General features: G+C 47.3%; 1 protein-coding gene across 5 annotated transcripts in view; it reads left to right on the forward strand.

Annotated features, from left to right (window-relative positions):
* Positions 1-12,263, forward strand: part of myo1b (myosin IB) — a 65,317-nt gene extending 53,054 nt beyond the window's left edge. Inside the window, exons 20-32 of one of the 5 annotated variants that reach the window (XM_084452203.1) lie at positions 1,447-1,596; positions 1,846-1,914; positions 2,053-2,139; positions 2,501-2,587; positions 3,914-4,000; positions 5,514-5,600; positions 6,639-6,713; positions 7,370-7,504; positions 7,668-7,774; positions 7,963-8,099; positions 9,176-9,324; positions 9,544-9,674; positions 9,776-12,263. In XM_084452203.1, coding sequence (XP_084308329.1) covers positions 1,447-1,596; positions 1,846-1,914; positions 2,053-2,139; positions 2,501-2,587; positions 3,914-4,000; positions 5,514-5,600; positions 6,639-6,713; positions 7,370-7,504; positions 7,668-7,774; positions 7,963-8,099; positions 9,176-9,324; positions 9,544-9,674; positions 9,776-9,905 — 1,431 coding nt within the window. In that variant the 3' untranslated portion in view covers positions 9,906-12,263. The remainder of the gene's footprint in view (positions 1-1,446; positions 1,597-1,845; positions 1,915-2,052; positions 2,140-2,500; positions 2,588-3,913; positions 4,001-5,513; positions 5,601-6,638; positions 6,714-7,369; positions 7,505-7,667; positions 7,775-7,962; positions 8,100-9,175; positions 9,325-9,543; positions 9,675-9,775) is intronic. The other 4 variants (XM_084452204.1, XM_084452206.1, XM_084452205.1 and 1 more) reach the window with 4 other exon arrangements.
* Positions 12,264-15,972: the final 3,709 nt, after the last annotated feature.

The raw sequence follows: 15,972 nt of genomic DNA on the forward strand, positions 1-15,972 counted from the left end.
TTAAAAGGAAACAGCGAGACCTGGCATCGGTCCACGTTTCTACGTACTGTTTTTTTTTTTTATGTAAGAGGAAATGATGTTTTCATGTTTCAGGCTAGGAAGCAGTGAGCTCAGCCTCTCACTCTGGCTGTATTATGAGGCTACTCGAGCAGGAAGCAGGGCTCTTTAAACCCCTCTCTAGTAATTAGCGCTCGCACAGCATTCTGAACACACATGGTTTCACTCAGCCATCGCTCCGCTGCTAACCGGCGAGCATGGGAAACAGAACGTTTACTCTACGCCACTAGAGAGAGAGAGAGAGAGAAACAGTGGAGAGAGAGAGAAAGAGAGAGAGAGAGAGAGAAACAGTGGAGAAAGAGAGAGAGAGAGAAACAGTGGAGAAAGAGAGATAGTGGAGAGAGAGAGAGAGAGAGAGAGAAACAATGGAGAAAGAGAGATAGTGGGGAGAGAGAGAGAGAGAGGGAGAGAGAGGGAGAGAGAGAGAGAGAAACGGTGGAGAAAGAGAGATAGTGGAGAGAGAGAGAGAGAGAGGGAGAGAGAGAGAAACAGTGGAGAAAGAGAGATAGTGGAGAGAGAGAGGGAGAGAGCGAGAGAGAGAGAGAGAGAGAGAGAGAGAGAGAGGGAGAAACAGTGGAGAAAGAGAGAGAGAGAGACTAAATTTAAAAAAAAACGTGCAGGGGTAGAAAGAAGCCTCCTGTCAGCCTAGGAGACCGAACAACGCCGGCAATAACGCGATGGCGTGCCGGAGCGCCGGAGTATCCGCCATCTATATCCGGGAGAGGCTATCTAGGTCTGCATCGCCCCCGGCTGCAGTGGCAGTCGTATCAGGGTAGGATACAGGCCTACCGCAGGTCGGGCCCGTCCCATTTACTGAACTCTCACCCCCCTATGCCTTCTGGGAAGTCTGAGACGCGGGACGCGTCGGGGCAGATATACCGTAGAACTCGTTCAACAACTTCAATCTGTGGATCCTCGTCTCTTTTTACGGGCCGAAGCCAAAGTCTTTTTGCAGCTGTACCTGCAGGCTGAATATGTAGGGACTTAGCCCCAGATAGACTGTAATGACAAGTATAGAAAGCCACCTCTGTCACAGTGGAACATCACTGTCCCTAAAGCCGTCTCATGACAACCCATGTGTTATCCATTGACCCCAATGCTACCTCTGTGTAAAGCCGGGCTCATGTACATTCGCCGAGGTGGTTTTAAAGCGGTTTTAAATCAAAATCTGACTGCTTCATAGCTTCCTACATGACATGTTAATAGTTCTTTAACTGCCGTTTTCAAGATTAAACCTGTCAAATCTTGGGAAATGGGAGGATTCACAACAGGCGAGACATCGTTTTAAAACTAACAGCTCGACGCGGCCGTCGTGTGTCAATCCGGCTTAAAAGGCACCTGCCGTCGCTGTGTGACGTCCTGATTGGTTCCCTCTGTCACATGCCCCAGCTGTTCTTCCTGGAGGAGAGGAGAAGGCAGTGCCTGGAGGACCTGGCCACGCTCATTCAGAAGATCTACCGCGGCTGGAAGTCTCGCACCCGTTTCCTGCTGCTCAAGAAGAGCCAGGTGGTAGTGGCCGCCTGGTACCGGCGCTACGCGGTGAGCTGGCTGCGCCGCACACACTCACACACGCACGCACGCACACACACACTCACACTCACGCACACACACGCACTCACACGCACGCGCACACACACACACACACACACACACACACTCACACTCACTCACTCACTCACTCACTCACACACACACACACACACACACACACACACACACACACACACACACTCACACACACACAGTTGTCTGTATTTATTTACCATTTATTTACTTTCCCTCTCACAGCAACAAAAGAAATACCAGAACATCAAGAGCGCCACCATAGTGATGCAGTCCTTCATCCGAGGCTGGAAGGTACAGTGCGACGCTCCGACCACGACGTCACACGAAAGACGCCGTCAGAAATCAAGTTTAATCCTAGACGACGCACGGCGGTACCGATTAAAACAAACCGACGGCAACATTTTTTCTTCTTTTTTTCCCCCCCTACAGGCTCGTAAGATTTTGCGAGAGCTGAAATACCAGAAGAGATGCAAGGAGGCCGTGACGACTATTGCAGCGTACTGGCACGGGACTCAGGTACTGCTGTTTCTAGAACCTCATGGGGGGGAGGGTTGTTTGGGGGGGCCTCGGAGAGAGGAAGAGGTCTTTCCTCGAACTCAACTGCACTTGGGCCCGAATGGGATTTCTGATATTGATTGTTGTGCTTTTGCTTCTTCCAGCCAGGCAGGGACATACAGTATTATCAGAATCTTGGGTATCGGAAATATCACTGCTTTCACCCCTTTAGTCGTCTCCTATGGCCGGTCTCACTCTGCCGCTCACTGTTTCCTCTCACTCTCCTCCTCTCTCTGTTCCTGACTCTTCCCTCCTTCCTTAAATCTCTCCGCCTTCCCTTCACGCTCACTCTGACCTGCCTGCCTAACGCCGCCCCCCGCAGGCCAGGATGGAACTGCGGCGCCTGAAGCAGGAGGCGCGGAATAAGCGCGCCGTGTCGGTCATTTGGGCGTTCTGGCAGGGGACCAAGGTATTTAAGCAGCCTGCCATCCTGTGTCGCCATCCCAGTCCTGTCCGTCAACCCTCCCCCCCCCCCCCCGCCCCCTCCCCCCCGTGTCCCACCCACCCCACCTTAAAAGCGACCAGTTGAATGAGGTGTGCCCCTTGAATGCCCCCCCCCCCCCCCCCCATCCCACTCTGTTGTCCAGTCGGGCCCACTAACGTCCCTCACCAGTGTCTGTTACTCATCTATACTGTTGTTCCCGGGTGATGATGCTGGGATAATCTACCCGCTGCTTTTATTTGACCCTTAATGTTCCAACCGTTGTTTTTATGGTTCCTCTGTCTTCATGAAGCCATCCTTTCTCCCTAAGGAACAGTATTCCAGTCTCAGCGCAGCTCTTAATAACCCTCGTGTTCTGTTCTCTGTCCCAGCGTGGTGTTTTATAGTTCACAAACACACACATCTCTTCAATGTGGTGTTATAAGACACACGATACACAGTTTACTGAGGCCTGATTATGCTGTATTATGTTCATTTTGAAAGCCCTGCTAATCCCGAAGATGGGACACAACACGTGCGCGTTATAAGTCAGTCCTCTCACTGGTCAGCAGGCACATATGGTGGCACTTTGTGGACTTAAGAGTGTCATTTTATGCCGTAGAGCTGCACACATAATCCATTCAAACACATGTTGGTGAAGACAGTAACACACTTTTCCCTGATCGTAAAATTCATTAATATCTACATTTGTCATTTTTGTTACGTAGTTCCTACTTTTGTAAGGTTGCCTTTGTACTGTGGCTCTTACTCAACAGCATCTTATCTCCAGGCTCTGTAAGCCGCGATCAGATAAGCATCAAAGAGATTTTCTCGTATCATAAATCGGCCCTGTCGACTTTGTGTGGCATGACCAACGCAGTCATGTGGCTTATCTTATGGACTAATCGGCAGTTATTATTGGTAATCTACTTCTCCACTGCCTTTGGTAACATAGGCAAGGCCAAGGGCAACATACTGTTCTGTGTCTAGCAGATAACTCTCAGGGTTTATTGACCGATCTGTACGCGGTGCCAAGGCAAGCTCTGCCAAGTTCCCCCATGATGTCAGATAGACCTATAATACTGTACCATACTCATAGAGTAATGATCGGTATCTGATCTATTGCATTCACAGTACCAGAACTTTCCGCGCACACACCGTCACTCAAATATAATAGAATTCTCACAGTGTTAAGATCCTACGGCTAGTTTTTTTTTATTCATTATCATTATTCTAGTTTGAGCATACAGTATACCCCCGCCTCCCCCCTCCCCCTTTAATATCACCATGCCAATAAACCCCCCACTTCCCCAGGCCCGGAGAGAACTGCGGCGTCTAAAGGAGGAGGCCAGGAGTAAGCATGCCGTGTCGGTCATTTGGGCCGGCTGGCAAGGCACTAAGGTATTTGGCAAAAGCTTGTCAACATCCATATATCCACCATCTCCATCGAACCCCAGCGCCCGGACCGCCCTGCTGTAGCTGAAGGCTGGAGAGACCAACCCCCCCCCCCTCCCCCCTCCTTCCCCCCCCCCCCCTCAAAGAGAAACAACCCCACCCATTAGCACCCTACCATTCATAATGCATGAAATGGCACCGTAACATACAACCCTGTCATCCCATGTCCCATTGCATGCTCAAAGGGATGAGGACCACTTATGGGAGCAGGACCCCCTACTTACCCCGGCAGGACCCCCTGAGCCCCCCCCTACTTACCCCGGCAGGACCCTCTGAGCCCCCCCCTACTTACCCCGGCAGGACCCCCTGAGCCCCCCCCTACTTACCCCGGCAGGACCCTCTGAGCCCCCCCCTACTTACCCCGGCAGGACCCTCTGAGCCCCCCCCTACTTACCCCGGCAGGACCCTCTGAGCCCCCCCCTACTTACCCCGGCAGGACCCCCTGAGCCCCCCCTACTTACCCCGGCAGTCTTCTCCCACCAGACTGCCCGTGTTTAATGGGGGGGTGTAAAAGATAGATGGCCGAGGAGCCGGCGACCCTCATCTTTGATTGATGTGGGGAGAGGCTGAGGATACAGTCACTTAAGCCTCTTTGCTCCACAGCCCGTGGATTATAGCTGATCCAGACGGGCGCGCATGGTGTGTGTGTGTGTGTGTGTGTGTGTGTGTCGGGGGGGTTGTGTTACTACGCGCTAGGCTGGCATCACTGTTAGCCTCTGCCCCCTGCTGTGCCAAACGGCACAGTGTGTGATGTGTAGCACCAACCCTCTGCAAATACACACTCTCACAGACGCATACATACATGCTCACACACACACACACACACACACACACACACACCGCTCCGCCAGAGAGGCCATGTTTTGGGTGCGTGTCTTTTTTCTCCCCCCCCGCTCTCTGACTCTCTGCATGTTGTGCTCTGCTCTCCACTTGCATGCTCTTTCCATCATGAGTTGTGTGTGCATGGACCCCTCAGTGCCTTGCCTGCTGTTCTCTTGTGAAGTGCTGTGTTGTTGTTGTTGTTTTGGTGTGAGTAGTGTCGGCCCCTTTGAGTGGCCCCCGCTGGCTGACCTCATGTGACCTTTGCTCCTGCCCCTGAGACCTTTAAGGCTCCTAAAGGTCTCTGAAATTAGCCAAATCGGCCTCACTTAAGAAGGATCTGGTCAAAGTTAGATATTCCCACAGCAAACAGCTGTACCCATTATGTTTTCTTCCATACCAGTTTGAAAAGCACCCTTCCTTCAAAGTGGTTTTAACTTTCCAGGGCGTTGTTGATCAGATGAGGCGCGTGTGAAGTACGGTGTGCTGTGTGTGACGTGTGCCGTGTGTGTTTGAAGTGTGTGCGGAGTGTGTTCCTCAAACCAGGCAGGGAGTGTGTCTCGCTCCCTCCCCTCCTCCACGCTCCTCCTGCTTCTCCTTCATCGGTTCCTGCTCTCTTGTTCCTTCCTCCCCTCGACAGGCCCGTAGGGAGCTGAGGCGTTTGAAAGAGGAAGCCAGGCGTAAGCACGCCGTCGCCGTCATTTGGGCCTACTGGCTGGGACTCAAGGTACCTGCTCCCAGCCAACCATCACCCTCCCAGACCCCCCCCCCCACCCACCCCAGTATCTGTGTTCTCTGTCGGAGGGGTGGGGTCCTCTGGCCCCCGCCCCCCCCCCCCCCCCCCCCCCCCAACCTCACTCCATCACTGGTGGTCCAGGGATTCAGATATGAAGCCGGTCCCCTTTCCTCCATACAGTGAAATCTGCTCTGATAATCCTGGGCTTTACATAAGCTAACACTGGATAATTTGAGTGACAGATGCTTTTGTCCCCCCCCCCCCCCCCTTGTTCCGGAAGGCCCCAGTTTCTCACCAGAGAGGTGAAAAGCGCTGACCTTGACTGGCATAGCAGAGGCTGTCTGGATGTGTCCGTCCGTCTGCCTGTCTGTCCATCTGTGTCTCTTTCTGCGTCTGTCCACTCGGTCCTGTCGGCACCCGGCGCACGCCAGGCTGTCAAACTAACCCCCTTTTCTATGTGCCCGTTCTAGTATGTTCTATGTATGTAACCTCTTCCTTTTGTCTAGGTGTCCTGCTTGTGTCCTGTTTCTGTTTTAGTGTCCATTGTGCCGCGTCCACGCAGCTCAGTAAACGTTCACAGCACTTTTCATCACCGTTTGTCGTACTCGTTGATCCCAATCCTCTCATCACATTAATTTATTTCACGTCTACCACAGAACGGCTCTCGGAACAGAAATCTGTTTACTGCTCATTCAGTTCCCTCCAGTGTTATTGGTCAGCACTGACATTATTTACCACAAACGTCCGTGATTAACATTTAATATTCAATTTTCAGCAAACCGTTTGATGAAATTACCACTATAGTTTAGGTCTCTACAGCTTTAACCTTACAATGTTTGTCTTCCTGTTAAACTGTCTGTTGATGTGCTGCCTCTCTGGGTCATTGTAACTAACCACGTGTCTGTTGGTCGATTGTCCTCTTCTGTCAGTGTTATGAGTCATCACCACTGTCACTCGTTCCTCTCTTGGCCCACGCCTCATCTAGTCACCATAGTGATAGTTGATTGACAGTCATCATCTTGGTTACAGGTCCGCAGAGAATACAGGAAGTTCTTCAGGGCCAATGCTGGTAGGAAGATCTACGACTTCACCATCCAGAGGATCGTAAGTAAATGGACTGCACTTATATAGTGCTTTTCCACCTTAGCGGCACTCAAAGCGCTTTACAATGGCCCCTCATTCACCCATTCACACACACACTCACACAACAATGGCGGTAGCTGCCATGCAAGGTGCTAACCTGCTCATTAGGAGCAATTTGGGGTTCAGTGTCTTGCTCAAGGACACTTCGACATGTGGACAGTCGGAGCTGGGATTCGAACCGCTGACCCTTCGATCATTGAACGACCCGCTCTACCAACTGAGCTACAGCCGCCCCTAGGGACCTGAATGAGCCGACTGTCCTTTAACGAACAGTATGCAGTGTAATCGCTACACAGGTTATCACTGCTTGTCAGTACTAATCAAGACAAAGTATTTGGTACAAATCTAAGAGTAGTTTAAGAATCAAAGACAAAGGTATTTGGTACGAATCTAAGAGTATTTTAAGAATGTGAATAGTAATCAGTAATGTAATTTAATCTAGTGGTCCTCATATTCTACTTTCTAGAGCTTAGTGATAAGTACATCATGACTGATGGTATCAAAGTCTAAAAACACAGCTCCAATCACGCCTCACTTGTCCCTTTTTGATTTAACAATCTTGTCTCCAAACTGCATAGGGTGTCGTGTATAAGGGGTGTTCCTCTGTGTGTCTCCAGATGCAGAAGTACTTCCTGGGTTTGAAGACCACCATGCCCTCCATGTCACCCATAGACAGGAAGTGGCCTGCCAGGCCCTACCTGTTTTTGGAGGGAGCCCACACAGAGCTGAGGAGAATCTTCCACCTCTGGAGGGTCAGTCCCCTTACCTAGCTCCTAGCTCCTAGCTACACTAAGCCCATAGGCTGAGTATGGTTTGTTTCCATTCAATTGTCCCCAAATCACCATCTTTGATAGTATCACGTCTAAGGGAGTTTTTGAAAAACCTGTGATGTTGATGTTTGCTTTATGTAACCAGTGCAAGAAGTACAGCAGCCAGTTCACAGAGGAGACGAAAGCTGTCTATGAAGAGAAACTGGAGGCCAGTGAAATCTTCAAGGACAAGAAGGCACTATACCCCAGCAGGTGGGTTGGGCTATAAGAACAGGACCAAGCATTGAGCTGAATCCTCCACGTACTGTAGTACAGCACTCCTGCAACCAAGTAGTCCATGTTCTACCTCCTTTACAATGGAATCTCATTCAGTCTTCCCCCACACATTATAGGCTTCTGTTTTATACATGTTTTTATATGCGTGTTCCTTTGTGTCTCAGTGTCAGTCAGCCCTTCAAAGGAGACTACCTGGAGATCAACAATAATCCCAAGTACCAGAAGCTCAGCAGCGCAGTGGAAGACAAGGTCCTCCTGGCTGACGTGGTCAACAAGATCAACAGGGCCAATGGCAAGGCGAGTACAGCAGCACGCCGTGGCTTTCAGCTGTTCACACACTTTAGGTGCACCTGATTTCAGTCGCCTTGCGTGCCGAGTAAGGATGGGAATTTGGACATTTTATGGTCGACTAACATAATCTGATCAAAACCGACTAATCATCTAGTCTAAAAATAGACAGTGCCGACATACAACAAGATTCCCATCATCTTCAAGATCAAAATACTTCCACAATACACTTTTACAGGACATTTCACGACATTTCACGACACAACACACATACTGTACAGTCAAACCAGAAAGTCTGCACACCCCTTTCACCTTCTCCACGTTTTATTAAACTAGAATTATTTTATTTCGATTTTTAATAAATTAGTATAAATGTCTAAACACCTGTTTTCACTTTGTCATTATGGGCTATTTTGTGGAATTCTGAGACAAACAATGAACTCTATATTGTAGAATAAGTCTGTAACGTAATAAAAAGTGGAGAAGGTGAAAGGCATGTGCAGACTTTCCGGCTTGACTGTATATTATAGCCTACACTACTGGCTATATCGCATGATTGCAATTTGCTCTTACACCCAGCACTGCAGTAGCGGCAACAGTCAGATGTCATCCCACAAAAATTAACTGTGGCCTATACTTTGTATGTAAGATTTAGGTTAACCGCTTAGTATTTTCTTAACGTTTATATACATGTATTTGACTAACAGGTCACCCATCGGTTACTCGACGAGTAACTCGGTTAATCGTGCTGAGCTCACATTCTCAAACCTCCTCTATTGGGGCCATTCTGCCTGACAAGCTGTGCATTTTAGGCATTTTCAAACTGAAATATGACTTTTGCACAGGTCTGTTGTCTCTGACAGCTTTATGACTGTTAGATATGTGCCCGTTAAGTCCTGAAGCTCGAGCACAAGTGCTAACATGTCTGGAACAGGAACAACTCATAAACCCTCAACTACAGTCTGAAACAGCCATGTCATCAGTGACACTGTGCCGTAGTTAAAGAAAGAAAAGATCATGGTCATTTTTCCATCACAAGACAGTTTTATCATAGAGATGAACCAAGTGTCTCCTCCTGCTTACAGGGAGCGGCTAGGATCTTCCTGCTGACCAAGAACAACTTTGTCCTGGCTGACCAGAAGACAGGACAGGTGAAGGCCAGCGTGCCCCTGCCCGACCTCACCAGCGTGTCCGTCAGCACTCAGAACGACGGCTTCTTTGCCCTCAAGCTGAAAGAGGTGATGGACGACATGTCAGCCCATTGACGCGTTTCTGAAATTGTTTTATTTCATCGTGGGCTATAATTCTCCACCACCCATGTGCCTTAGATCTCACAATGTGACATTTTTTTGTTGGGATCAAAAGCAACAAGATATCTTCCCTACCTGGTATTTGTAAAAGACTATATCGAGCTACTGTGTTTGGGTTTTAATGTTGTTTCTGTCTCGCACACACAGGGCTCTGCCTCGGCTACTAAGGGTGACTTCCTGTTGAGCAGCGAGCATCTCATAGAGATCATCACCAAGCTCCACCGTACCGGAGCGTCAGCGGGCGACAGGGAGCAGATCAACATCGACATCTCAGACGAGTAAGACCCCTCTTCGCAGTCCCTGTCTCTCTTTCTGTCCCGCCCAGTTAAGTCCCAGGATGCTGGCGTCTGACCGTGTCATCGGCGTCTCTCTTTGGCAGGTTTCTGGTGCAGTTCAAGCAGGACAAGGTGTGTGTGAAGTTCGTCCAGGTCAGCCCAAAGAACGGCAACAGTGTCGCTTGCAAGCGCAGGAACAACCGCCTACTGGAGGTGTCTGTCCCATCGTCATAGAGACCACCAACCCCCACCCCCACCCCAACATCATGACTGGGTGTTCAGTTCTGGGACAGTTGATCACCAAACCCCAAACCCCACCTTCAAGACCTCCCCTCCCAACCCCCTTTGATGACTGTGCAATTATTTTACTTTTTTTGCGTTGTGTCTCCCGTTCAAAAACATTGCATCAATCACTGTAATATTGGATGGCGCTGTCACTCTGGGTAGAGTGCAACACGGGAGAGAGAAGGCGTTGTAGTATGTTTTAAATGTTGTTTTAAAGGTGCCAGTGGCGATGATGAGGATGAAGATGACAACAATGATAACGTTGATTGTTTTGCTTGGTGAAGCTTATATGCAGGTCTTGATCATAACCCTGTCAGACCGAGTTGAACCCGTTTTTTAAAGTTCTGTGAGGGTGAAGGAACGGGGAACCAACTACGGTCTTCAAATGGCTTTGGGCCACCCTGTCTGTAAGAGATCTGAAAAGCTATTCTTTAGACTGAGGAAGACCAGAAAGCATATGAGCTCCGACGTTTTTCAGAAAGTAAATGTTATAAAGACTGCACTTGTGTTCACCTGGGTGAGGGGCAAACTACGATGGTTTGATTAGATTGTTGTTGTTTTTTTTGTTATGCTTTGCTTACACCTACAGTATGTGGCATAACGCACAGCAGGCGGCTCAGCAGAAACGCCAAGGCTTGTCAAATGTAATTTGCCAAGTGATTGTAAACCACTTCTTACTCGTGACTCCAATGTGCCATTGATCTGGCTCCATGTTCTTTGGGGCTCCACGGCATGCGTGAGAGTGTCAGACTCAAGTCTTGAACTTATCACTGAGAACCAAAAGGTAAATGGTCCCTGTTCAAGTTTATAATTGTTAGTGATGCCAAAAGCATTTGGAGTTGGGGACATTCTCAGCCTGGATGAGACTATTGTACCTCACTGTACACATCATCAGTATCCTCTTTCGTACTACGGTACATCTCTCTTACACCTCGCAAGCTTTGCCCAATATAAATGTACAGAGAACTATGCTGAACAGTATCTGTACTCTAACTGTATTTGAGCAGTGCAGTATCTCTTTTACATGCTACTTGCCCTGTGTCCGTCTGACAACAAGGAATTCTGTCCTCTCTTCATATATAGGCCTACTGTCATTAAGGGCCCCTGGGGTTGGGCATAGGTGAGATGGACACATTGGACAGGAAGTTCTCAACCACACAGGAAGTGAGGGGACCTCCTGGGTCCTCCTAGATGGCTTTCCCAGATCTGGCATGGTTGTTTGTTGTTTTTATCCCAAAGCCCCTTGTTTCCAAAGGGCCTCTTGTGTGAAAGGGAAATGTGCTCATTAGCTCAACACTGCGTACAGAACCGCCATTATTCCTCCTGTCTGCCTGGGGGTTGAAACATAGTGTATACAGGAGATGGGAGTCCTGTTATCTCATGTCAGTTGATTCTCTCGTAAGTGCAGCAATAGACAGATGCCCAGAGCAGACAGGCTCACTGTATCATACACATCAGCTGTACATAGGCTAGGTTGTAGACCCAGCATGGGAGGAATATGAAGAGGTGGATTAGAGTATCCTGTGCTAGTTCTCTTATTGCCGTGTTCCAGAAATATCTATATGTTTTTGCCATAGCAATGTGGTCTGTTATTTTTAGTGACATGCTCTAGGCTAATAATAAATGCAGTGTTTTTCTTGGGGCGAGCTCAAACTGGGTTGGAGTGCGTATAGCCATACATACATTCTTGAGAGGTTTGCAGCAATGTTCCCAAATCAACCAATCACAATGTACAAATTTGGCGTTCAGATCCATAGAAACATGCCAATGTCACTAATCGGATAAATGAGTGCTTTATCTCCGAGGGTTATTTGATATATTCTTTATCTGGATGTTTTAGTCAGGATTTTTGGACTGTTGATTTACAAGTAAACCAATGCGGGGCAATGTGGAGGTGTAGCTCAGCCAAACTGTTCTGGTCATGTTCCCTTAGATTCTGCAGGTGAACTTTGACCTTATCTTTTTTACATGTTATTTGGTAATTCCACAGAAGACACAGGTGGACTTGAGGAATGGCTGTTCCTATTCCTTGTACAGCGGGAAACTTAGCTGAATGAAAGGCAGTTTTTGCGTCTCAGCTCTGTACAGTTTGATATTTCAATGCAGGTTGCAAAGGTTAACGCTCTCTCCCTTGCTCTCTCTCTCTTCCGTGTTTGTATTTGAAGTAAAAGAAAAAATAGAAACGCAAATGATGTATGCATTCTTGTCATGTGCCTAATGTAACCTGTGCTGAGAGGCAGAACATGGTTGTGTTTCAATAGAACTCAATGTAACACATTTACAAGTAATCTTTTTTAAATTAAAAAAGCAATAATAAATAAATTACTTTGGCTACTTGCGGTGATTTTGTTTTGGTTTGAGAGAATTGTTTCAATGTGCAACTTTTAAAGTACACCGACATTTGCTGAGGTATTCTATATGCAAGCTGAATGCCAAGCACCAGCAACATGGGTGATGCAATGTCTTATTAATGACATCAGAGTACTCAAGCCTTTGTATACATACTGTATGCATGCAGATCTGAGAGGAAATTATGCCTTTTGCCATTAATCCGTCAGATCACACCACATTCCTGGGGGGCTGGGATGCTATTTATCATGTAGCAGTACCAGCAGGGCTGGGAAAGGCAGGCGGAGGGTGGACCGGGCCTGTAGGCAGCAGCCCAGATGGTTTCCATCACATCTGGAGAGCTGTTCCCGGGTTAAATTCCGCGGCCAGGGGAGGCTGCCGGCGGCAGGTCTCGGGGGAACAGCCCTTGACAGACTGTGCATAGAGAGGTAAAAATAGCGCACAATTATGGGCTGTCCCGTACCCAGTTCCCACCGAGAGGCTGGGAAAGGAAGGAGGGACCGGTCGACCAGGCCTCCCGTTGTGATTCAGTCCCTCAGTGGGGAGTGTCAGGCAAGGCGCATGGAACAGTCATCTGCCGCAAGATGTGATTATCAGTGGGAAGCAAGTCAGACCCCTTGTGGTCGGCTATCTCTGTCCACACGCCAAGACACAATGCCAGAAAAGGTCTTGATTACGGTCTTGCTTTGCCAATACTGCTCAAGCTTTTGTGTCAAGCATTTATCTAATCTATATTCATGGTGGTCTGCCAAGGCTCTGTACACATGGATTCACACGAGAGGTTCACACAAACAGTTACTGTACATAGGCCTTCTGATCAGGGGTCATTGGTGTCTCCTCTGAGAGTCAATAGTCTCTGCTGCCACCTAGAGGAACTCCTATGAGGTACGGTTTTGCACTGTCCTGTCCTGTACAGCACCCTGTTCTATGTCGTCTGGAACAGCATATGGCCCCTAGTCAAATTCCTAGTATTTGTGAACCATATGCAAGGCAAATAAACAGATCTAGAATCTTGAATCTGGGCAAGCCCTTAATATGGGTCTGGGGTGGAGTGAGTTTAGAGGGGTGAGTGCAACTGAGTGAACCGTGAACCCTCATGAACCCTCATGGAGTGAGTCCAAGGTAGTGGTAGCGAGTAGCTGGTAAAACTCACTCCTCACCGTTACATAGGCCTATAGTTTAAAAACATACAGCTATAATTGCAAACAGACAAACAAACAGTGCACCATAACTAAAAGCAGAAGCAGAAATCTTGCTCTGCCCATAGGCTACCTACTCACTGCAAGTAATAAGTATGCCTAAATCAGAAAGAGATAGTGTCCAGAGTAAGCAATTGTGAGTGAATAGGCTATTGTCTATTTGTGTATACTGAGGGAATAAGTTTAACCAACAAGTTGTTACCTACTCAGAACTCACAAGGACTCTGTTTCATTTGGTTACTTACATATGCATTTACAGTATTAAGTCAAAATGCTTTAATGTTGTTGCATGAAAAGCATGTTGTGAGTGAGCAACATGTATAAAACTTTTACAGTAATTCACTGGGCCTATGTGTGCATAATATCCAGAACCACATAGGGTCTACCTTACACCAGTCACATAACACACAAGACTTTAACCAAAGGTTGATGGGACGCGGGGAGTTCCTAACTTGTCCCTAAGTTCTCAGGCAATAGAATGGCTGTGTGCACGTGCTACATCACTATGGCGTTGACTAAAGATGCCGTCGTCACCCACACCAAAGGGATCCGCAAGGTCACTGGAGACACACTCACTCACACACATACACACACACGCACACACACACACACACACACACATGCAGGCATAAACACTCATTCATCATTCACTCACTCATTCACTCACTCTCAAACACGCACCCATGCATACTCACTACAACAAATCACAGAAAACTAAATTAATACAGAGGCACAACTTATGGTTATTGAACTGTTCATAAAGAGTTGAGTTAATTGCACAAGTTTATAATTAATAGAAGAACTGACTTTATTGAACAGGTTAACAGCCTGAGCGCTTTCAACGACCTACATAGTTGATTAAATTAGTTTATGATTCAGAGAGAGACACTCAGTTTATTAATTACTTTTTGATTTAGTGTGTCATTAATTGAGCTTATAGAGCTTTATTAGAGTTATCAAATATGCTGCCAAAGCCTCCCCATGCCCTGCACTCCCATACTGAGCATGGTGAGGTGTGAAGCTGTTTAATGTGTGTTCTCTTCTGAGGCTCCAAACCACATGTGGTGTCCCATCACTCTGTAGGTGAGAGGCAGTTTCCCCTCCCATCCTACCACTTAACTTCATGAACAGCACAGGGCTGAGTTTCCCAGAGACTCAAATTGATTTATTGATGTTATGACTAATTGTATGATGTAACATTCTGTATTGATGTTTTTGGTTTTGGAATGATTGTGACTGCTGAGAGTAATTATTTAGTGTATGTGATTTATTTAACATGAGCAAAATAAAGTAGTTTTAGTTAAAATAGTTTTCTACATGGCCCTTTATTCCTTATGTGTAGACCTCCTGATGCATTTGTCTGTGGTGAACTGTATATATGAGCGTCAGCAACATCTCCTCTCAGTATCACATGTTTTGCTCCATGCTTCAGCTCGCAAACCACAGCACTCTAGACCTCACTCACATGCCACTTCCTGTAGGCGGTCTCGAATCCACTGTCAGATCGAGCAGCAAGTATACACATGTACTCCTCCACTGCCAGTGCCTGTTCTGTGGCACAGAAACACAACCCTGGCCTCCATTCATACCATGCCTCTACTGTCTTCTGTATATGAAGGCCATATTAGTGAGCATGAACATTCCTACATGTTAATATCAGTGAACAGATATTGATTGCAAAATGTCTTTTCAGATTCCACCCATGACACTGGAATTAAGCTTCATTCTAGAGTCCTAGCTTTTCCATATCACAACAAGAATGGTATTAATCTGACACAAGTATAACTAAATCAACGCAGTATGAACAGTGTCCAGGTCAGGAAACTGACTGTATCCTTTGATTGTTGAGTGAACTACAGTATTCAAGCAGTTAACCAGTTCAGACTTCCAGGACCCATTTGGAGACTTCCTGTGATCTCTGTCAGTTAGCAGTTACTCAAGACGAATCAATAACATATGAGGCTAATGGAACTATGATATTTATTTCATGAGGAAACCGGTTTTGGTGAATTTTTCATGGAGGGGTGCCAGTTGTGTTCAGTTATTAGCTCGTCAGCATATCCCCTGGGCTTTAGATTTCCCTGGGCTTTAGCGTCTGATGATACCAATGGGTGTATGGCATATTTTCAAAGATACAGGTGGTAAAAGTAGGTTAGCTTGTGGGAAACCTTGTCTACATGTTGTATGTAAGGCACTTACCATGCTGTTACTCTTTTCCTGGAGCTAGGCCACATACATATCTGGAAATCAGGAATGTCTATTGAGCATGTAAATTACCTATACAGCAATCCTGATACTTCCCTATTCTCAAAGAAATAAATATCTCATATCTGGTTTCCTTCTCCTCTTTATGCAACAACTTTGAGTCTGGAGGCGATGGCCTGGGTTGGGCAAAACAAACAGGCGTTGATTCATCATGATTGGACATCTTATTATCATTGAATTCTGACACCATCAACATCCTCCCA

Source organism: Borostomias antarcticus, assembly GCF_949987555.1.
Source record: "Borostomias antarcticus genome assembly, chromosome: 17".
Lineage (NCBI taxonomy): Eukaryota > Metazoa > Chordata > Actinopteri > Stomiiformes > Stomiidae > Borostomias > Borostomias antarcticus.